General features: G+C 41.3%; 2 protein-coding genes across 4 annotated transcripts; both read right to left on the reverse strand.

Moving 5' to 3' along the window:
* Positions 1 to 823: 823 nt before the first annotated feature.
* Positions 824 to 4,183, reverse strand: tmem234 (transmembrane protein 234). Of its 2 annotated transcripts, none has more exons than XR_016491871.1 (5): positions 3,929 to 3,994; positions 2,657 to 2,808; positions 2,432 to 2,498; positions 2,163 to 2,346; positions 824 to 2,008 (listed from the first exon to the last, which is right to left on the reverse strand). XR_016491871.1 is itself a non-coding variant. In XM_021584388.3 (5 exons), the coding sequence occupies exons 1-5, from the start codon at positions 3,939 to 3,941 to the stop codon at positions 1,896 to 1,898; spliced, it is 438 nt and encodes a 145-aa protein (XP_021440063.2). In that variant the 5' UTR covers positions 3,942 to 4,183; the 3' UTR covers positions 824 to 1,895. The 2 variants fall into 2 exon arrangements, 1 of the variants encoding a protein (XP_021440063.2); XM_021584388.3 differs by having other exon boundaries at positions 2,163 to 2,255; positions 3,929 to 4,183.
* Positions 4,184 to 7,167: 2,984 nt separating this feature from the next.
* Positions 7,168 to 23,628, reverse strand: LOC149972036 (uncharacterized). Of its 2 annotated transcripts, none has more exons than XM_090220468.1 (4): positions 22,971 to 23,628; positions 11,557 to 11,663; positions 10,991 to 11,075; positions 7,168 to 8,021 (listed from the first exon to the last, which is right to left on the reverse strand). In XM_090220468.1, the coding sequence occupies exons 2-4, from the start codon at positions 11,648 to 11,650 to the stop codon at positions 7,769 to 7,771; spliced, it is 432 nt and encodes a 143-aa protein (XP_090076594.1). In that variant the 5' UTR covers positions 11,651 to 11,663; positions 22,971 to 23,628; the 3' UTR covers positions 7,168 to 7,768. The 2 variants fall into 2 exon arrangements, with proteins under 2 accessions (XP_090076594.1, XP_090076595.1); XM_090220469.1 differs by lacking the exon at positions 22,971 to 23,628 and adding an exon at positions 22,493 to 22,738.
* Positions 23,629 to 24,117: the final 489 nt, after the last annotated feature.

Here is a 24,117-nt window from a genome sequence, read left to right on the forward strand (position 1 = left end):
ACTGGCTCTAACCAGAATAGAAATATGAGTGTGAGGCCCCAATGCACAACTGAGCAAGAGGACAAGTACATTTAGATTGTCTAGTTTGAGAAACAGACACCTTACAAGTCCTCAACTAGCAGCTTCATTAAATAGTACCCGCAAAACACCATTATCAACGTCAACAGCGAAGAGGCGACTCTGGGATGCTGACCTTGATGGGCAAAAGAACACATACTGCCTAGAAGGCCAGCATCCTGGAGTCGCCTCTTCACTGTTGAGACCCTTGTTTTGCGGGTACTATTTAATGAAGCTGCCAATTGAGGACTTGTGAGGCGATTGTTTCTCAAACTAGACACTAATGTACTGGTCCTCTTGCTCAGTTGTGCATCGGGGCCTCACACTCAATTCTGGTTAGAGCCAGTTTGCACTGTTCTGTGAAGGGGGTAGTACACAGCGTTGTATGAGATCTTCAGTTTCTTGTCAAATTATCGCATGGAATAGCCTCCATTTCGCAGAACAAGAATAGACTGACGAGTTTCAGAAGAAAGTTCTTGCCTTCTGGCCATTTTGACCTGTAATCCCACAATTGCTGATGCTCCAGATACTCAACTAACCAGTTTTATTGCTTCTTTAATCAGAACATCAGTTTTCAGCTGTGCTAACAATGGTAAAAGGGTTTTCTAATGATCAATTAGCGAATCTAAATGTATCATTTTAAAAGGCTAACACAACGTGCCATTGGAACACAGGAGTGATGGTTGCTGATAATGGGCCTTTGTACACCTATGTAGATATTCATCATTCAATAGTCATTTACAACATTAACAATGTCTACACTGTATTTCTGATCAAATGTATTTTAATGGACAAAAAATGTGCTTTAAAAAAAAAAAGTGTCTAAAAAAAATTCTGTGACCCCAAACTTTTGAACGGTAGTGTACATTGAATGTAAAGAATTCCTCTTCATCAAAATAAACTTGGAAATATACAATATGAAATATTTTATCTTACAAAAACAGCAACGTCCTCTGATTGTACAGTATAAGCATTTTGGGTTAAATGCCATTATTTCTGAATAAAAAGTGCAATAAAACAGCAAACAGACTACAGTTTTTCCCCACTCAACATATCACCTTGCATGGAACGCCTTTGTAGTTTCATATCAAAATAAGTTACATTAAGACATTACAATGTAATAACGGTTTCTCTGACCTTTGTATACAGTAGCAGCACTGTGATTTCAAGACGTGAACTCTAGTTATGTTCAACACTAACACATTGACTGTGGTCTTCTATAGGCCTATAGCCTAGTGTTTCTATGGGCAGTATTCACACAACATGGCAGCAAAGTGGCGAGAATGGCTGGCTCGGCCTTAACTAGATAGGCAATAAATCTGGACCCCGGCTGGAATAAACCCCACTTGAACTCTGTCACAGTTGTTATAAGGTGTGGAAGCCACAACATTGTGCATGATGAGTTCCCACTAAGCTCATTTGCATTCTCTTCTACATATTGTCCAATCACTCTACTGCCTGGCTGGTGTAGGTCAGGATTGTGTCCAGTAGGGAGAAAACGTTTTGAAACAGGGACTGGAGAGGTAGCTTACTACTTGAACTTGTCCAATAAGAAGCTCTCATTTTCATTATCTGTTACAAAATGTTGTGTTCTACAGTGATATGCTTTGGTCCCTTTGGATAGCCTAAACACCGCTGTAGTTGAAATATGTTATGTAAAGTCACATAAAGTAACTTCTATTGAAGACATAACTAAGCCTATCGAATGTACCCTAGACAATAAACAATAACTTGAACTAGGTGGTGTGTGATAGAACCTTTTAAAATGTGTCCAGTCATCTTTTTTTAGAGCGAGACCCATAGAGATATACAGTACTGTGCTGATACAGTATCTATTTCTATGGTGAGACCTTTGTGCCATTCTGCTGCCCCTTGTTCTCAGTCTCACCGATAGAGCTCACTATGCATAGAGTGATGCCCACCATGGTGAGGACCATCCCTCCAACAGCTCCTGCAACAAACAAACACACAGAGACAGCGTGTGAAAAATGAGACAATCCTCAATGCAATGTGTGCTAAGGCTAACCAAACAGCCCAGAGAGCGATGGCAATGTTGTAGAATGTGTGCCATTATGTTTGGAGAGTGGTGACCACACAACACTTACTTTTCCCTCCAAACTCCTCCCCGAGTAGCTTCCCAGTGAGCATGGTAAAGAGGAAGGTGAGGGAGTTGGCCACGGGCACAGCCAGAGACAGATCTGTATGAGGGGGGGGGGCAAAAAAAGAGGGAGATAGAAAAATCTGCATCTAGGGGCAACTTCAATCATGCGATTTGGAGATAAGAGAAACCTGAGGAGGATGAGATTGTGAGCAGTCGATGTGTAAAACAGTCATCCTCTAGTTCAACATGTCTTAGTAGTAAGATGTAGCTCACCTGTGGCGGCAAGAGTGAAGTAGTACACCAAGGACCCACTCTGATTCAGTAGGAATGGTATCAGGTACTGCAAATGTAAAGGGACACGTTGTTATAGGCTACATCTGCTATAAATAACAGGAAAAGCATGGAAAGTGTATTTGCATCAATTAAGAATTACATCCAAGACTATAGGCCTAAATGGAAAAAGTTTTAGTCCCTCTCCAAATACAAGTGTCAATTTACCTTGATGTTTAAAAACAGGAACTTAACCTCTGCCAGGAAGTGAAGAAGCTTGCTATCCTTTTTCACATGTTCAATCCCCTCTGTGCCTCTCTTCAGAAATGGGTTGGTGCAGCCCCACAGCACAGCTACCAGCAGGAGGCATAGTACCTCCACTAGAAATTAAATGTCTGTCAATCATCTGTCTTGATTAAATTGGATTCAAACTGTTAATTCTAAGTTTATGATAAACACAATTTCAGTTGATAATGGTACTCATGTTGGACAAACAACAATGCCTATGTGCACTGCCAACAACCACTCAATTATTATATTTGTCTTATCACCTAAAACCCTCACAAACTTTTGAAAGCTTATTTTCCACCATAATTTGCAAATAAACTCATTAAAAAATCCTACAATGTGATTTTCTGGATTTGTTTTTCTAATTTTGTCTGTCATAGTTGAAGTGTACCTATGATGAAAATTACAGGCCTCTCTCGTCTTTTTAAATGGGAGAACTTACACAATTGGTGGCTGACTAAATACTTTTTTTGCCCCACTGTACTGTTCTATACTATTCTACGGTATCTCATTCACTTAATAATGTTCACCTATCTGGCATTACTCATCTCACATACTGTATTCTATACTTCTATCTTAGTCCATTCCATTCCGCTCTGACGTCGCTCTTCCAAATGTATAGTCTTAATTCATTCCTACTTAGATTTGTGTGTAGTGGGTATGTTGTGTAATTTGTTAGACATTACTGCATTGTCGGAGCTAGATGCACAAGCATTTCGCTACACCCGCAATAACATCTGCCTATCACGTGTATTTGATTTGATATTATGGCCAGAAAAGTGAGAGTACAAAAAGATAAAGCTCTCTAGCTTATGACATTTGCTCAAGATGTATTTTACACAACAGGTGTTACACATACATATTTCCCCATTTTCCCCATGGTCTGTTGAACTGTTCAAAACGTGTGAATTTAACGACCATGTAAATATATTCAAACTCTTTTATACCTTGATTGAAAGCTAGCTACAAGTTACTAACTTTTGACTTTCCCTTAGCTAGATAATGCTACCCGGAAGCTGCCTTAGCAAAGCCCTCGCTAACGCTAATTCGTTTTCTCTTGTAATTCACAGTAATCGGCTTCAACCTCAGTAAATAATCAATCCAGCAAGCTCATTGTGTGACTAATACAATAAATAAGGACTGTTAGAGAGCCATGTGTAAGTATATAGCTACGCTAGTATACCCGATTTACTAGCTAGCTACTGTACTTACCCACGGACACCATTGTTAAAAACGAGTACTGAGTCGCATTCAAGTCACCTACGGTAAACAGTTCTACAACGTTGGCTGGACACTCCGTCAAACGTAGTAATTATATCTGATAGTTTTATTTCAGAAGCGAAATAAAAGCATAAAATGTAAATATATATATTTTGTCAAGCATTATGGTCTTAATCAATTTACTGTAAAATCTTAAACTGGAACAGACAGTTTGAACTACCTTGCAGATATAAAACAAACAATCATATCAGTCAAAAATATCAAATTCCCAGTTTATGCTAGAACACCAACTTTAAAAGAGGTTTTAAAAATAGGTTCTATTTCACTCAAAATTCATTGACATAGAGTAAGAAATTAATTCCCGATTTAATATGTATTTTTATTAGCTTTTATTTAACCTTTATTTAACTAGGAAAGTCAGGCAAATATAACTCATTCACCAATACGTTCCTTGGTATTAGGTTGTAAATCTCAGCTGGCCTGGTAAGATTTGCTGCTTCCACTTATTCAGTTCCAGCCGTTACCACGAGCCCATCCTCCCCAATTAAGGTGGCATCAACATTCTGTGCTCTTCGTGGTTGTTTGATCAATAGGACTGTAAAGTTCCCAAATGTAAGAGGACTCCCGTGGTATTTACATATTTGCATAAATCGATTTAGGTATATGTATTTTGTGGCTTTTGGCAAATGCTTTCTAATGATCTAAAGTGCCGTTGTTGCTAGTGCCTGCAAACACACAGCCCAGTTCAAAGTGAATGATGGCCGTATGGCTTATTTGCATATAAGCTTACTGTAGCACTGCTATGACTATGGTGCACAGGTCTGTGTAGAGTCCGGTGCTGAGGTCCATTCAGTTCGCTTGAACGTTTGCTACGCTGCGGAACGTTTTGTACAGATTGACACGTTTCCCAAAAAACTTTCTTGTATGTTCTTGAACAGCCTTTGACTTATTTTTGCTTACATTTGGTGTGTGTGGCTAGGTGTGGGCTGAAGCAATCAGTGGACATATTTAAAGGGCGGTGGCCATGCTGACAGTTTTCCCCAACCCACAACCCAACACCTCCCAGTTTGTCAACTGGTCGTTCAGTACAGCACTGTTTCTGTTCAAGTGAACATTACAGAATGTAAAAATGTACTATCAATTGTCCAACCCACGGCTGCTAAAGAATTGTCACAAATGCTTTACTCCACATCATTCCCAAACATTCCATGAAAGTATGAAAATGTGAAAATGACCATGTGTAAGATCTCATTTCTCAAACATGAAAAACATTCAAATACATGTCATTCTTTCTGAGGGTGAATATGAACAGATTTGAATAAGATTTAATGTTGCTAAAATGCTGTCAGTTCCACTTTAAATGACGCCCAAACGCATTGCAACTTAAAAGTAATGGAGATCTGTAATGCAGCCTCAAAATTCTGCCATTGGCTTTCTACCAGATGAGGGCACTGAATCTTTCAGTTGCCAGTCACTTGAACAAAAAAAAAGTAGTCTTAGAGTATTCTCAAGCTGTTGACACCCGTTGAGCCATTCATTCAAAGTCAATAGAAAACTGTCTGCGAAATACCGAGGTACATTTTTTTAAAATATTGGATATTTGGTGGATATTGGTTTTCTCTTGGCAAAGCGTGCCACGACTATGAAAACTATATATTCTGCATCAGGGGAGGATGTAGAAAGATTTTTTTTAGTTAACATATATTTCTTTAAAAACATCTTCAGATTTCAATCTTCAATAGCTCTTAAACAAAGCGTGCCATGACCATGAAAAAAAATATTTTCTGAATCAATTGTTTGAGCTATTAAAGATTGAACCCCTCTCCCATAAAAATCTAAATGTTGTGGATTTTTCTCCATCCTCCCCTGATTCAGAATATATTATTTCCATAGACATGGCATGCTATAATTTTTTTTAAAGCTATTGAAGATTGAAATCTGAAAAATAAAAAAATCTACATTTATAAAAAATATAATAGTCATTGCATGCTTGGTTAAATAGCTATTGATGAGAGAAGAACAAATATCTACTAACTATCCAATATAAAACACATTTTACCTCTGTCTGTTACAGTGCATTGAAGGTCCCCAAGAACACAGTGGCCTCCATTAAATGGAAGAGGTTTGGAACCACTAAGATTTCATAGAGCTGTGGCCCCCCCGGCCAAACTAAGCAATCGGGGGAGAAGGGCCTTGGTCGGGGAAGTGACCAAGAAACCCAATGGTCCAGAGTTCCTCTGTGGAGATGGGAGAACCTTCCAGAAGGACAACCATCTCTGCAGCACTCCACCAATCAGGCTTTTATACTACAGTGGCCAGACGGAAGCCACTCCTCAGTTAAAGGCACAAGACAGCCCGCTTGCCAAAAGGCACCTGAAGGACTCTCAGACCATGAGAAACAATAGTATCTGGTCTGATGAAACCAAGATTGACCTCTTTGTCCTGAATGCCCAGCGTCACGTCTAAAGGAAACCTGGCATTATCCCTGCGGTGCAGCATGGTGGCGGCAGCATCATGCATTGGGGATGTTTTTCAGCGGCAGAGACTGGGAGACTAATCAGGGTCGAGGGGAAAAATGAACGGAGCAAAGTATAGAGAGATCCTTGATGGAAACCTGCTCCAGAGTGCTCAGGACCTCAGACTGGGGCGAAGGTTCACCTTCCAACAGAACAGTGACCCTAAGCACACAGCCAAGACAACGCAGGATTGGCTTCGGGACAAAACTCTGAATGTCCTTGAGTGGCCCAACCGGAGCCCGGACTTGAACCCAATCGAACATCTCTGGAGAGCCCTGAAAATAACTGTGTAGCAACACTCCCCATCCAATCTGACAGAGCTTGAGAGGATCTGCTGAGAAGAATGGGAGAAACTCCCAAAATACAGGTGTGCCAAGCTTGTAACGTCATACCTAAGAAGACTCAATGCTGTAATCGCTGCCAAATATGCTTCAAACAAAGTACTGAGTAAAGGGTCTGAATACTTATGGAAATGTCATATTTCATTTTTTTAAATATATTTTTTACTTGCAAAATTGTCTAAAAACCTTTATCATTATGGGGTATTGTGTGTAGATTGATGAGGGGGGGGGGGGGGGACTATGCAATCCATTTTAGAATAAGGCTTTCAAGTAACAAAATGTGTAAAATGTAAAGGGGTCTGAACACTTTCCGAATGCACTGTAAATGAAGAAATACAAATGTATCATATTCAAGCAGAAACATGCACACACGTTTTTAGAAATATCAAGATTAATTTTCAATATTTATTTCAATGAAATAACCACAAGCAAAAATAATCACAGGATAGGGTGAGTGAAAAGTGCAAAATCCTTTGGAATCAAACTAATTGGGACTTATTATTTCATAATTGTATGCTCCACAGGTATTCAAACCAGTATCGACTTTTCACAGAAACATTCTCATGATTTTTCCTGAAAACCACAACAACATTATTCAGATAAAAAATAAAGAATAATAATCTTACATCAGAATAATGTGAATAAATGTAAAACCCTGTGAGCAACTCCCTCACAGAAATGTACGCACACAGAAAAACTAGACATGATACCATGTTCATGCCGTAAATCTTGTACACATCTCTCCTCCAACGCTCATCCTCATGGTTGTTGGTAGCACAGCTGCAAATGCACAGACAGCAGGATCATTTTGTCCATGTTCTGAACACTGTAGTCAAGAAAGCAATTGTTTATGTCCACAGGAGTGTCCATGCATATTCATTGCGTTCTTATAGCACCACTTTGTTCATAATAAAGATTTTCTTTTCAAGCATTATATGCTGACTTTGTCACCTGTCCAATACGTTAGCGGCCTGCTATGTATTCCCTAGTGATGGAGTATCGTGTATGGTGACTACTGTCGAATCGCTGATTCTGCTTTGTTGCTCCAAGTTGTTTTGGTCCAGGCTGTTTAGTTCCACTCGGGGCAGCCGGAATCCATTTTCGGACATACTACTTGACAGCACAAAGCTCCCCAAGGGCATGCTGGTCTGCACTGTAGAAGAGGACATCTTCTGTCGAGGTGGCCCTTTGGAGCCTGTACCCAGCACTCTGGACGCATGTGTCCGCCTGGTGAAGGGTAAAATACATTCAAAGATCCATCTTAGGGCCCTGAGTTCTTCCTGATAATATAACCCGTCAAAGCCCTCACTATAGCAAAATAGATTATACATTGCATTTTAAAATTCGAGTTCATTTCTAATGACTATTCACAAAAAGTCAATACCATCTGGATTAGCAGAACATATACACCCAATAAAACATTTGATAAAACATAATTGAGTTGGTATAGCACAGTTATCCTATGAGATCCATAACATTTTCTGAAGCATCAGGATCACCAGTGTGCAGGAGTTTTGCTTCATATTCAGTGTTTTCAGATTTTCTCCATGCACCTTCTAGCACTATAGGTGTGTGAGTTTACTTTTCAATTGTACAGCCCTCGAAGAACCAATCACACACATCTGTCGGAGATACTTGCCCGCGGGTCATTTTCGAGCATGTCAAACTTCCTCACACTTGTGAGCAGGGGAATGTGGTGGGATATCTCACTGAGATATCTTGTTTTGATATCTCACAGTGGGATATGGCCAACTCCCGTATCGCACATCCTCTCAGAAGAATGGATAGTATGCACGAAAGAATGCGCAGTCACGTCTAGCCGGTAGAACCTCATAAAAGTTTTGAGGGGTTGCCAAACAAGCCGCATCGTAAATCTCCTGCAAGGAGATTCCTGTTAAACAGTGGCCAATATAATAGCTTCCACAATCCAATGTGATAACCATTGATGGGAGAAGGGCCTTCCCTTGCAGGGAGGCACCCAGGACACAAAGAGTTGGTTGCTCTTGCGCAAAGCTCTTGTTCTATCCAAAATATATGTGCAACGGCATACTGGACACAAACGGTGGAACCGTTCTTCTTTGGTCAAAGGGAAAGGCGGTGGGTGGAAAACCACAAGCTCCAAGGCAAGAAAATTGTTATTGCCCTGACCTTAGGCATCAAGGCAGGGTTGGGCAACAAGGAAACCTTGGGAAAGCCTGTAGGCACTCACTCACTCTCTTTGCAAATGTAAAAACAGTGTTAAAGGACATAAATCTCCACACTTTCCAGCAGCTAAAAAGTCTGGACGTAAGCGATGTGCCCCCTTCATGAAACAACATAACAGGGGGTGTTTTCCCACCATGTTATTGTTGAAGCGTATATGATAGGCCGAGATAGCGGCTAGATAGACCTTAACAGTGGATAAAGCCACTGTGCCAGACCCTGTTCAGGTCCTGCAAAAAGCATAACACCTCGGATACAGGACATTGGTAAGGAATGATCTGTTTTTGGTCACACAACTTCTAAAAAATGCACCACTTGTTTTCCCGCAGCGAGCGGGTAGAAGGGGCCCTGGCACTCTGTATAGTCAATGACTCAAAGATGCAGGCCTGTCACATCCAGATTGAACCTCATGGGCCAGGCCCAGAGGGCCATGGGTGTTGCAGGTGAGGGTGGACAATGTCTCAGTTCACTTGGGTCAGAATATCCCTGTATAACGAGAGTTGCCAGGGCTCGTCGTACAGCAGGATAATGATCTCTGCTAACCAGAGCTTGCCTGGCCATCGAGGGGCTGCCAAGATGAGAAACGAGCCTTCTTCCCTCACTCTGACTAGACTGGGGAGTGTGAGGCTTATAGGAGAAGACGTGTTTCACCACTTGGGGATGGTTACCATTCCCTGTGATGATGATTCCCCCTGGACAATAAGTCCGCTCCTACATTCAGCACGCCCGGGACATGAGTCGCACATAGTGAAAGTAATTGTGCTCTGCTCCACAGATCACTAACCTCGTTTTGGATGAAGTTTTCTACTTCAACGAGTCAGCAGCTCTGGATGTTCTACTTACCCCGGACCATGCCCTGATCCCCGAAACGGCGGCAAAAGAGAGGTAAGCGAAGGCGGCGAGATTACGTCGGTGAGCATGTAGACCACCAATGCCCTCTGTTTTGTCGGCAAGCGTGCAGTCACTGGAGAAAAACCGGATCATCTCTGTTCGAGACTAAACTATCAACGGGTCCTGAAAAACTGTAGTATCCTATGTTTCTCGGAGTCGTGGCTGAACGAGGACATGGATATACAACTCGCTGGTTTTTATCTGCATTGTCAAGACCGGACGGCAGACTTGGGTAAGGCGAGAGGGGGAGAGGTGTGTCTGTTTGTTAACAACAGCTGGTGTGCGATCTCTAACGTTACGGAAGTCTCAAGTTTTTGATTCCCTGAGTTAGAATAACGCATGATAAGCTGCAGACCATGTTATTTACCAAGAGAGTTCATGTATATTTTTGGTAGCTGTCTATTTATCACAACGAACCGATGCTGACACTAAGACCGCACTCAATGAGCTGTATAGGGCCATAAGCAAACAAGAAAATGAAAATTCAGAGGCAGTTTTTCTCATGGCCGTTGATTTTAATGCAGTAAAACTGAAATCCGCTTTAACTCATTTTTTACCAGCTTGTCACCTGTGCAACTAGAGGCAACAAAACTCCAGATCAACTTTACTCCACATACAGAAACACATAAAAGGCAAATCAGACCCTAACTCTATCCTTCTCTATCCTTCTGATTCCTGCTTACAACCAAAAACTCAAACAGGAAGTACCAGTGATGCAGAAGACAAGAGCTGAAAAACCTGCGCTTGGCAGCGTAACCTTGCAGCACACCTGTGAACAGTTGAACCTGAAAACAGATCAAGTCGTGCTGAGCAGCCTAGAGTACTACTCTTCATGATGAGGAAGAGAGATGAGAATGACCAGAGGTCAGGCGAGTGGCTCTTCAGTATGAGGGTAGGGGCTCATCTTTTTTGCCACTAGACCTGTCTGTCTCCGACACACACGCGTGTGTGTGTGTGTGTGTGATTGGTTCTTTGAGCTTCTAGAGATTCTGGTGAATCGCTCTGTTAGATTTCGAAAACAAACAATTGAAAGGGAACCTGCAATGGCTGACTGTGTCACTGAGCATGTAATTGAGGCCTATTTATATGAAATGCAGCCTGACCTGTTGTATGTCCTCAGGGTGACAAGTAGTATGGTTAGAAGGATAATGATCCCGATGACAATGACAGCAATCATAGCCCCTGAACCTGGGGAAATGAGCAAAGAGGTAACAATGTTATTTGTTTGTGAGATTGAATGGTCAATTAGTATACTGTCATCAACATTCGTTCGTCAGCCATCTTGCATGCTGCCTCTCATTGTTGATAGCATTGTTGGGAGGGATTGTAGATGTATCCTTTAGTGAACGGGTCAAGTTTCAGTTGTTACCACTCCCTTGCAGTACATCTTGATTAGATTGTGTGACGCACTGGGATGTTATTTATAAGCACATGCGTATCTTAACTAGGGCAATAATTTCCTATTGATAAAAAATGTGTGTGTTAAATGATTACTACTACTTGGTGTCATTGTGAAACTATTACAAATAGTGTATTCACTTCTGAAATGTAACAAAAACGGCAAATAAAATGGTGCTAACAAACAGTTCTCACACACACCAGCCAGGTCACATACAGTACACATGCATGCACGCACACAACACACGCACACACACACACGCCCACTTACTCTGAGTGAGTATTTGTTCTTTGGACTTGGTGGTGATTGTGGTATTGGAGAATACTGTAGTGAAGTTGGTCACAGGTGAGACAGTTGAAGTCATCTTCAACAATTTCCTGTGCAGACAGAGAAAACAATTCAGCGTGTCATCTGATGATTCCGGGACCTGCTGTAAACCTTCACAGGAAACCTTCACAAACCTTCACATTGATGATTATGATTCCCTCTAACTACAGTTGGGTGCATTAAAAAGGTACAAACTTGTCATGCAAAGAGGATACTATATATCTGCAATAAAATTCCACATTTCATATATAAAATGTAAAAAATGATTACATAGGTAATTGCTAGATGATTGCTAATGAACTTGGCGTCACCCTGCGAGAGAGTGGTTATTGTTAGATGATTGATAATGAACTTAGCGTTTGGTGTCACCCTGCAGAGAGTCTGTCACATTAATGATGTGCCTGCAGCATAGGCATTTTGAAATCTAAGCATGGAGCCTATTCAGTCATAGGAATTATATGAAAATTGACATGAGTCAGAGTCATTAACGTCCTACATTTTATGAGTTCAAGAGCCACCTGAGGAACGCCTGCCATATCCTCGCCAACAAAACGGGTGAGGAAAATAGAGAAAGGAAGAGAAAGAGTGGGCAGAGAAAGACAGAACACAAGTGGGTGGAATGAATTAATGAACACATGCCAAAAGCCACTGGAATGAAGTTGCCCTACCTTGGGCACCCATTTAGGCTATACCTGAGCATTAACCATATTGTATAATGGAGTGGTGATACAGTACCATAGAAATATCATCAATTATATTTGTATCGGTGATACTATGTGTTTCTCCTCGTTCCCGTGTATCGTTCATTTCCCAGAAAACCAGTTTCCAGACACATGTTTGACTGACAGGCCCTGATCAAAATAAAAAAATAACCTTGTTTACGTCATATCCTCTGTCTGTTACCTTGGTGCAGATTATACAACATATTTTACAACATATTGTGCATCACTCTAAACGCATTTTTTTCCCCAAGAATGCCTATCTGAAATGCAGACATTATGATGACATTGTGAAGATGATGGACATTGTGAACACCTACACTGTGAACACCTACACTGGGAACACCTACACTGTGAACACCTACACTGGGAACACCTACACTGGGAACACCTACACTGTGAACACCTACATTGTGAACACCTACACTGGGAACACCTACATTGTGAACACCTACACTGGGAACACCTACACTGGGAACACCTACACTGGGAACACCTACACTGTGAACACCTACACTGGGAACACCTACACTGTGAACACCTACACTGGGAACACCTACACTGGGAACACCTACACTGTGAACACCTACATTGTGAACACCTACACTGGGAACACCTACATTGTGAACACCTACACTGGGAACACCTACACTGTGAACACCTACACTGTGAACACCTACACTGGGAACACCTACATTGTGAACACCTACACTGGGAACACCTACATTGTGAACACCTACACTGTGAACACCTACACTGGGAACACCTACACTGTGAACACCTACACTGGGAACGCCTACACTGGGAACACCTACATTGTGAACACCTACATTGTGAACACCTACACTGTGAACACCTACATTGTGAACACCTACACTGTGAACAACTACACTGGGAACACCTACACTGTGAACACCTACACTGTGAACACCTACACTGTGAACACCTACATGAAACAAAATGTGCAGGCGTTAAAGATCTGCGATGTCATAGTAAATATGGATGAAATATTTCCGTGGCCTTCCACATGACAAGGCGAAAGCTGCAATTAAGTCACCATATTTAAATGAATTTACTTGGTTACAATGAATGATCTTATCTACGTATCATGTTGGTGAAGTGATCATCAATCGTCAATTGTCAACAGTGTTGCAGCCAAAACACTGTTGAGAATTGAGTTACATAGATATGCAGAACACTACAGATGATACTGTCAGTGCTATCTCTTTTGGCACGGAACCTTCCCATTATTTCCTTTTGAAATTCCCTTTCTAAATGCTGGTTTAAAAACTGTTGTTGATTGAGGTGCTCGCCACAAACATTGATAAATGTTTAACAGATGACTTATTTTTTTGTGAGGAAAGCGAGCACATTTTTTATTTTATTTTCGAGGGGCATCCGTTAAACATAGAATTGAGTTTGTATGGCCTTAGCTATATACAGTGTTTCACTGAGTAGACACGGGACATGGATGTCTCCCTTTTACTCTAGAGATTGAGTGTTTTGTAGTTTATCTTGTCTAGCCCCTTGTCTCGCTTTCACTCTGCCTCATTCATGATTTGACCTTTGACCAGATCTTTGTAGTAGAAAATAAGTATCAGATATATTTATTAAAAAAATGAGATGGTAAACAGCGGGGGAAATGAATGGAGATGTGCATAATGCTCGAAGCATGGGTATTCCTTGCCAATCAAATTCACATTGCCATGCTGTGTCATGCAGTTGCATAGCCATTCGCCGCGCACTCCCTTCTAGAAAGTCAGTTTATGAGTCGAGAAACTGCTTATTTTCTTCAGAAGTTCATGATGTTAGGATTTCAAAGCTACAGTGCATTAGGAAAGTATTCAGACCCCTTTTCCACATTTTGTTACAGCCTTATTCTAAAATGGATTAAATTGTTTTTTTCCCCCTCATCAATCTAGACATAATACCCCATAATGACAAAGCGAAAGCAGGTTTTTAGAAATTTTTGCAAATGTCTACTTAAAAAAAAAAAAATGGCTTATTTAGATAAGTATTCAGACCCTTTGCTATGAGGCTCGAAATTGAGCTCAGGTGAATCCTGTTTCCATTTGTCATCCTTGAGATGTTTCTAAAACTTGATTGGAGTTGTACATTCAATTGATTGGACATGATTTGGAAAGGCACACACCTGTGTGGTCCCACAGTTGACAGTGCATGTCAGAGCAGAAACCAAGGTCGAAGGAATTGTCCGTAGAGCTCAGAGTGTCACACCCTGATCTGTTTCACCTGTCTTTGTGATTGCCTCCACCCCCCTCCAGGTGTCACCCATCTTCCCCTTTATCCCCCGTGTATTTATACCTGTGTTCTCTGTCTGACCCTGAGCCTGCCTGCCTGCCGTCCTGTACCTTTGCCCCACCTCTGGATTACCGACCTCTGCTTGACCTGACCCTGAGACTGCCCGCTGTCCTGTACCTTTGCCCCTGTTGCTGTAATAAACATTGTTACTTCGACACGGTCTGCATCTGGGTCTTACCTTGATACCTGATACCGAGACATGATTGTGTCGAGGCACAGATCTGGGGAAGGGTACCAAAAAATAATTGCAGCATTGAAGGTCCCCAAGAACACAGTGGCCTCCATCATTCTTAAATGGAAGAACAACCAAGACTCTTCCTAGAGCTGGCCAATTGGGGGAGAAGGGCTTTAGTCAGGTAGATGTCCAAGAACCCAATGATTACACTGACAAATCTCCAGAGTTCCTCTTTGGAGATGGGAGAACCTTCCAGAAGGACAACCATCTCTACAGCACTCCACCAATCAGGCCATTATGGTAGAGTGGTCAGATGGAAGCCACTCCTCAGTAAAAGGCACATGACAGCCCGCTTGGAGTTTGCCAAAAGACACCTAATGGACTCGCAGACCATGAGAAACATGAGAAACAAGATTCTCTGGTCTGATGAAACCAAGATTGAACTCTTTGGCCTGAATGCCAAGCGTCAAGTCTGGAGGAAACATGGCACCATCCCTACTGTGAAGCATCATGCTGTGGGGATGTTTTTCAGCTGCAGGTACTGGGAGACCAGGTTTGAGGAAAAGATGAACGGAGCAAAAAGTACAGAAAGGACCTTGGTGAAAACCTGCTCCAGAGCTCTCAGTAGCTCAGACTGGGGTGAAGGTTCACCTTCCAACAGGACAACGATCCTAAACACACAGCCAAGTCTCTGAATGTCCTTAAGTGGCCCAGCCAGAGCCCAGACTTGAACCCGATCGAACATCATAGCTGTGCAGCAACACTCCCTATCCAACCTGACAGAGCTTAAGAGGATCTGCAGAGAAGAATAGGAGCAACTCCCAAAATACAGGTGTAAGACTTGAGGCTGTAATCACAGCCAAAGGTGCTTCAACAAAGTACTGAGTAAAGGGTCCGAATACTTAAGTAAATATGATATTTCAGTTTTTTATTTGTAATAAATTTGCTCCATTTTCTAAAAACATGTTTCCGCTCATCATTATGGGGTATTGTGTGCAGATTGATGTGGGGAAACAACAATTTAATACATTTTAGAATAAGGCATGTAATGTAACAAAATGTGGAAAAAGTAAAGGGGTCTGAATACTTTCCGATTGCACTATATATATGATATTATGGAGAACAAATTAATAGTCTCACATCTCATGCTGGGTGGTTGAGCTAGCACCCTATTGACCCCCATTTATCTGAACAGGTGCTTCAAAAGAGAACAAGATTTGCATTGGCTATAAAAAGCTCAGAACCCTGGAACACGGAAGATCAGACTCTGTTCCACTAGTACTACTCCCCTGCACATTCTCACACACATGTGCATGCTCATATGCACGGATGCCTGCTTGCACACACGCACACACACACACACACACACACACACACACACACTCACACACTAGGCGGCAGGGTAGCCTAGTGGTTAGAGCGTTGGACTAGTAACCGGAAGGTTGCAAGTTCAAACCCCCTAGCTGACAAGGTACAAATATGTCGTTCTGCCCCTGAACAGGCAGTTAACCCACTGTTCCTAGGACGTCATTGAAAATAAGAATTTGTTCTTAACTAACTTGCCTAGTTAAATAAAGGTAAAAAAAATAAAACAATCAGAGAAACAAAAAGCCAGCACCATTCCTAGCTGATTACATTCAAATGGATTCACCACCACAATTTCATAACAGCAATTATATTTCCCGCGCTGGGAGTGTAGCTGCCTCCTCTACTGATGCAAAGCCTCGTAGAACTGTTCAGGGGCAGGACCAGGGAGGCCCCACGTCAGTTTTCCATGAATCCAAACTACTGTCCAGAGTGATGAACATGTTGGCAGTGAGTCTAGTCTCTGCTTCACCTCTATCAGCATAACAACCTCATAGCAACTTCCCCCCGATATAACATTGTATGGACAGATCCTAGATCAGCACTGAGTCTCCATACAGCATGGCCTCTAGCGAGTGAGATCATGTTGCATTTAACACACAGATCTGAAGTGTTTAAAAGTCTCCGTAGTGACTGACTTTATATTGTAAAAGAATCACAATTTAAGTGGGATATTATTTGCATTCAATCCAACCCTTATGAATCAACAACCATTCATGTCATCATGCTAGACCTCATTTCATATATCTTTACAGTGCTTATAAGTGCAAAGGAGAACAATTATCCTATAATGCCAGATCCTATTCCTTCTCAAGATCTTTTGTTGACGTTCTCAATGCTTGGTAGGACACCATGCTCTAACAAAACCTCAATAACGTAATAGAAAAGTGAGTCGAAGGATCAGTGGTACACCTCCTTGGTGAACCATTCTCTGTGTTGCCCATGGGTAAGACTGAATCAAATAATATTGTTGTTGTCCCATGCTAACTTAGGGTATATTAACGTGACTTAAGTTAGCATTTGTTGACAGCAGCCAAGTAAACAAATGGATTGCATGTCTCTTGTCCAAAGACTCCTTACAGGGCAAGGAAGCAGATGTGTCATTTTGCAATTTGGGTGAACTGTCCCTTTATCAACCATTTTTGGTGTTGCCCACGGTTATGATGGAACCAAGACAGTATTGCCGTCTCAGCCAGTATCTGAGATTTATTTAAAACCCCTCAGGTTAAAAGAGTCCAATGCCCAACACTATCCCAACTACCTCTGTGACAGCCTGTGTCATATCCTACTAAGCAAGGTATAACTATAGGCTACTGATCTGATTCTGGACCTGTCTTAACAACCACAAAACAAACTAAAAACCATCACCACAATATTTAAAAGCTGGCTCCAGATCAGTGCTTCCGGGTAATCTCTGCCTGGTGACAACACCCACTGCCAGGTTCACTCAGAGGTCAGCAGTCAGAATTTCACTTCCAGGGCCACTCTAGGATGACATCCGCATGGCTTTCCCATTAAACTCAACTGATGCCAAACAGAGAGATGTGATCTGTACAGCTGGAATTAGATTGGGCCATTGGTGCAAATGAATACATTTTGACTCTCAACTTTGTGAAACAATATCTCAGCCAACTGACAAATAGTCTTGTTTTCAGAAACAGAAAAAAATAGGTCGAGATTTACCTCAACTAATGTTTCCAATTCCAATTTTGCCACACTTCATCTGTCTCCCAACTCTGCAGCAAACATCACACAACTCTCTCATGTTGACTCACCATTAGGTCATGGGCGATTACTAATGACATATTTATCAGCTTTGCTATTTACTGAGGTAACAGCCCTTGATAACTTATGGATCACATGCTGTATAGGTGAGTCACGGACGTTCTAGGGATATTCTCTGGACGTTTGGAGATCAATAAGCAACCACGTGCCATTGGTATTGAAACGTTGAGAAAATGTGCTCAACTACAGCACAGTAGGCCAGCAGTGACAAAACTTGGTTAAACTAGACTGAACACTGCATTGCATTAACCAGGCTAGCAATGACCTACCTTACACCTGAACTTATTCAACAACCAACCCACTGGGCAAAAACAGGTTGAAGCAACGTTGTTTCCACGTATTTTTTTTTTTTAAACCAAAATCAATGTGATGACGTTGAATCAACGTGGAAAACTGATTGGATTTGCAAAAAGGCATCCACATCAGGGCATTTCGTCTTTTTTGTCACCAAACTTTTAACCTACATTCAATGACACGGTGAAGTTTTTGTTGTTGTTGTTGATTTCACGTTGAATTCATGTTACTCAACCAAATGGAGATCAAAACGAGACATTGTACTGACGTCTGTGCCCAGTGGAAATAATCCACTGAACATAAACCCGACTGTAAACTCTGACTTCAACTGTGCCTTTTGTTCTATTTGCTGTTCTTCCTCTTTTCCACCCATACTTCTCTCTAACCCCTCTGTGACCCTTCCAGCCGCATGTGTGTTGTTCCACAAACCACAAACCCCCCATTGTAAAGCATAATATCCTCTCCATTTCCCTCTGCAAACAAATCATATTTTATTGTTCTTTTCATACAATTGACTTCCAACAGACAAGCGCCGCAGTACAATTTAGTTTCCTCTATTTTTAAAAAAATGTCCAGATTTAACCCACAGTACAGTGAGCAACCTTAATCAAACGAAGGTCTGAGTCAATATTGAACCAGTCAATATGGCACAGGTGCACCTAGTCGTTCCGCTCTTCATATAAGGGCATAAAGCAATAACGTCGGCAATGTTTCATTGGTTCCTAGTTTTCCACTGCAGGTTTGATTAATTGTCACCTACAGCCCACTTTTCAGGCCCCGGTGGCTTGATCCTTGAAGAGCACCATCTAGGCCCCAGGCACTCAACCATTTAAACATTGCCTTTACTGAGAGTCGCAAGATCACTGCTTCTAGAAGTGATGAGAATGTATTGTATCCAAATCCAAAATCAGGGTGATATTTAATCTTGCAATTAAGTTATGTAAAACATTAAGAACTTATCTGTAATGGCAAAATGTATTAAATGTATCAACATGGATTTCTGGCACTTCCTGTATATCCACTGAGTTTACAAAACATTAAGAACACCTGCTGTTTCCATGACACATTCACCTGGTGAATCCAACTCAATATTAGGAAGGTGTTCTTAATGTTTTGTAAGCAAATATATATACACAAACGTATGTGGACACCCCTTCAAATTAGTGAATTAGGCTATTTCAGCCACATCGTTGCTGACAGGTCTATAAAATCTAACATATATACAGCACCAGTCAACAGTTTGGACAGACCTACTCATTCAAGGGTTTATCTTTATTTGTACTATTTTCTACATTGTAGAATAATAGTGAAGACATCAAAACTATGAAATAACACATATGGAATCATGTAGTAACCAAAAATGTGTTAAACAAATCAAAATATATTTTATATTTGAGATTCTTCAAAGTAGTCACCCTTTGCCTTGTGACAGCATTGCACACTCTTGGCATTCTCTCAACCAACTTCACCTGGGATGCTTTTCCAATAGTCTTGAAGGAGTTCCCACATATACTGAGCACTTGTTGCCTGCTTTTCCTTCAATCTGCGGTCCAACTCATCCCAAACTATCTCAATTGGGTTGAGGTTGGGTGATTATAGAGGCCAGGTGGTCATCTGATGCAGCACTCATCACTCTTCTCGGCAGGGTAGCCTAGTGGTTAGAGCGTTGGACTAGTAACCGAAAGGTTGCAAGTTCGAATCCCCGAGCTGACAAGGTACAAATCTGTCATTCTGCCCCTGAACAGGCAGTTAACCCACTGTTCCTAGGCCGTCATTGAAAATAAGAATTTGTTCTTAACTGACTTGCCTAGTAAAATAAAGGTACAATTACAATTATTCTTGGTCAAATAGCCCTTACACAGCCTGGAGGTGTGTTGGGTCATTGTCCTGTTGAAAAACAAAGGATAGTCCCACTAAGCTCAAACCATACGGGATGGCGTATCACTGCAGAATGCTTTGGTAGCCATGCTGGTCAAGTGAGCCTTGAATTCTAAATAAATCACAGACAGTGTCACCAGCAAAGCACCACCACACCTCCCCCTCCATGCTTCACGGTGGGAACCACACATGCAGAGATCATCCGTTCATCTACTCTGCATCTCAAAGACACCGCGGTTGAAACCAAACATCTCAAATTTTGACTCATCAATTCCACCGGTCTAATGTCCATTTCTCATGTTTCTTGGCTCAACCAAGTCTCTTCTTCTTATTGGTGTCCTTTAGTATTGGTTTCTTTGAAGCAATGCGACCATGAAGGCCTGATTCACACAGTCTGAACATTTGATGTTTAGATGTGTCTATTCCTTGAACTCTTAAGCATTTATTTGGGCTGCAATTTCCGAGGCTGGTAACTCTAATGAACTTATCCTCTGCAGCAGCAGAGGTAACTCTGGGTCTTCCTTTCCTGTGGCGGTCCTCATGAGAGCCAGTTTCGTCATAGCGCTTGATGGTGTTTGCGACAGCACTTGAAGAAACTTTCAAAGTTCTTGAAATTTTCCGGGTTGACTGACCTATGTGTTATTTCATAGTTTTAATGTCTTCACTACAATGTCGAAAATAGTAAAAATAAAGAAAAACCCTTGAATGAGTAGGTGTGTCCAAACTTTGACTGGTACTATGGTACCATATATATATAAATATTTATAGTACCAGTAAAAATTTGAACAGACCTCATTCAAGGGTTTTTCTTTATTTTTACTATTTTCTGCATATATATATATACATACAGTGCCTTGCGAAAGTATTCGGCCCCCTTGAACTTTGCGACCTTTTGCCACATTTCAGGCTTCAAACATAAAGATATAAAACTGTATTTTTTTGTGAAGAATCAACAACAAGTGGACACAATCATGAAGTGGAACGACATTTATTGGATATTTCAAACTTTTTTAACAAATCAAAAACTGAAAAATTGGGCGTGCAAAATTATTCAGCCCCTTTACTTTCAGTGCAGCAAACTCTCTCCAGAAGTTCAGTGAGGATCTCTGAATGATCCAATGTTGACCTAAATGACTAATGATGATAAATACAATCCACCTGTGTGTAATCAAGTCTCCGTATAAATGCACCTGCACTGTGATAGTCTCAGAGGTCCGTCAAAAGCGCAGAGAGCATCATGAAGAACAAGGAACACACCAGGCAGGTCCGAGATACTGTTGTGTACTCACTGAACTTCTGGAGAGAGTTTGCTGCACTGAAAGTAAAGGGGCTGAATAATTTTGCACGCCCAATTTTTCAGTTTTTGATTTGTTAAAAAAGTTTGAAATATCCAATAAATGTCGTTCCACTTCATGATTGTGTCCACTTGTTGTTGATTCTTCACAAAAAAATACAGTTTTATATCTTTATGTTTGAAGCCTGAAATGTGGCAAAAGGTCGCAAAGTTCAAGGGGGCCGAATACTTTCGCAAGGCACTGTATATATGCTCGAGCACACAGCCATGCAATCTCCATAGACAAACATTGGCAGTAGAATGGCCTTACTGAAGAGCTCAGTGACTTTCAACATGGCACCGTCATATATATATATATATATATATATATATATATATATATATATATATATATATATATATATATATATGAAATTGACTACTGATGGACAGTATGTGAGAAAAATATATTTATAGGATTCCACAAAATGAGACTTCCAACGATGAACTGTGCCACCAACAAGACGTTCATCTGGTACGATCTAACACTATTCATTTGATATTAGGCACATAATGAGTTCATAAAACCACTTAAATATAGTGGCACTGTGTGTAGAATAGCATCCTCAAAAAAGTCAAGGACTCGATGACCTTTTCTGTAGCAACTGGAGAGAACCAAGGACAGCAGAATGGCAGGGCACTGATCTACTTTTAGAACAATGCTGAGAGGAAGCAGTCTTCATATACAAGAAAATGTACACATTAAGCTATGTACTGTAATTACACAGTACATTTTGTCATTTCAATGTGAAAAAATATGCTATATGGGAATAATTGTTGATTGTAAAATATTTTTACTGCTTTCATAAGAAAGATTGACCCCAAAATATGAATGAATAATGAAAGATTTCATCATTCATTCATCCCTGTATGTTTTTGATTTTGATGACATATGTCATGACATGTTTACAAAATAATAACACAACTTATTCCACCCTCTGTGAATGATATGATATGTCATGTCCAAGAAGTGAAAACTTATTTTCAGAAAAAGTCATCTCATAACGCTACCTTGTCAGCCTCTATCCCAAAGCATTGATCTTCCCCAGTCCCCTTCAACAATCAACGTGGTGATAAGCGCCTCAGTAACGTTATTCCCATGAATCAGGCATCCGACCCAGACAGGAAGAGTGAGAACGAGACATCAAACTTTTTATTTCAGCCGTATTAGCAGCGCAACTAGTATTCCAAATCCTTACTACCCCTCTCTGGAATGTCAGCTATTCTGGCTTCGGCATTCCACCTGAGACTCACCTGCTGCTTGTCGGTCGCCACGTCGTCTAGGACTTACCCCCCCCCCCCCCCCCCCCCATCCCCCCCATCCCCTTGCGAGTTCTAGCCCACTCCCAGATTATCTTGTCTGTGAGCCAGTGTAGTAACTAATTCGCATAAAGACACCACAGAGACCCGGCAGACTGGTAGAGATAGAGTATATGGGGAAGAAAGTGAGAGACCTTTATCACTACTTTCCCTCTTTCAGATTGCTCACCTGTCTCAGATTTTCTGTCCTAGACGTTTCTTCCAGGAGCCTCAGAAGAAGCACCTGCCCCCCACTCCCTCAGCCACAGGGGACATAGCCCACTCAGGAATCCGTCGAAGCTGGGGGGGAGGGGATTGGAGCAGAGAGAAGTGGGCTACTTTGCCAAACGAAGTAGAAGAAAAAAAAATGATTTGAAAGTGGAAAGCGTTCAAAAAGTCAGACGACCCGCAGAAACGACACACTTCACGCACAGTGTTGGAAGAAGACAAAACACAACAGAATGTTGGTTGGTTGGATGGTTTCTGTTGCTTCTCTGTGGAGTGTGTGTAGAGGCTGGACGCCACGCTGTATGGTAACTGTAATTCTGAGCAGCTGGTTTTTCAGGTCCGACTGCCTGGCCCTAGGCGTGCCTTGGCCACTGCTGCATGCATTGATTAAAGCGACGCTCCTCCAGTCTCAGGGTGCCTGCCTAGCTATACCTCTGCTCCAGCCTGCCTGTCTCAAATCCCTGGAGTTCTCAATTGCATCCAGAGGGTGCGGCTTTGTGTGTGTGTATCATTGTGTGTGTGTGTGTGTGTGTAGGTGCCCCAACCTCGAAAGACAAAAACCATTACAGTCCATGTAAGGATGGCAGGTATGCTGTAACTCTGTAAATGCAGTGTGTGTCTTTGTCTGTGTGTGTGTGTGTGTGTGTCTGTATGTTCATTGTATGAAGTCTCTCTGAAACGTTCCATTGCCCGTAACTTCAAGGAATTAATGGATGTTTTGGATTGGTCACAAACTAAATGACTAAAACAATCAAAATAATGTAAAGTGCCTTCAGAAAGTATTCATACCTGACTTATTTTGCAGTGTTACAGCCTGAATAGAAAATGTATTAAATATATTTTTTTCTCACCCATCTACAGTACACACATTACCCCATAATGACAAAGTGAAAACGTTTTTTTTTTTAGAAATGTCTGTACATTTCTTGAAAATGAAATACAGAAATATCTCATTTACATAAGTATTAACACCCATGAGTCAATACATGTTAGAATCACCTTTGGGAGCGATTACAACTATGAATCTTTCTGGGTAAGTCTCCATGAACTTTGCACACCACAATATTTGCACATTATAATTGTTTTTATTCTTTGAGCTCTGTCAAGTT

Source organism: Oncorhynchus mykiss, chromosome 25, assembly GCF_057628025.1.
Source record: "Oncorhynchus mykiss isolate SJ-2025 chromosome 25, ASM5762802v1, whole genome shotgun sequence".
Taxonomy (NCBI): domain Eukaryota; kingdom Metazoa; phylum Chordata; class Actinopteri; order Salmoniformes; family Salmonidae; genus Oncorhynchus; species Oncorhynchus mykiss.

Coding starts and splice junctions, on each gene's coding strand:
- tmem234 (XM_021584388.3), bottom strand. Junction 2,499..2,656: donor TCCTGTTTTTAAACATCAAG/GTAAATTGACAC, acceptor TTACATTTGCAG/TACCTGATACCATTCCTACT. Junction 2,009..2,162: donor GGAGGAGTTTGGAGGGAAAA/GTAAGTGTTGTG, acceptor TGTTTGTTGCAG/GAGCTGTTGGAGGGATGGTC.
- LOC149972036 (XM_090220468.1), bottom strand. CDS start 11,650: ATGACTTCAACTGTCTCACCTGTGACCAACTTCACTACAGTATTCTCC. Junction 11,076..11,556: donor AGAACAAATACTCACTCAGA/GTAAGTGGGCGT, acceptor TCATTTCCCCAG/GTTCAGGGGCTATGATTGCT. Junction 8,022..10,990: donor ACCCTGAGGACATACAACAG/GTCAGGCTGCAT, acceptor ACCCTTCACCAG/GCGGACACATGCGTCCAGAG.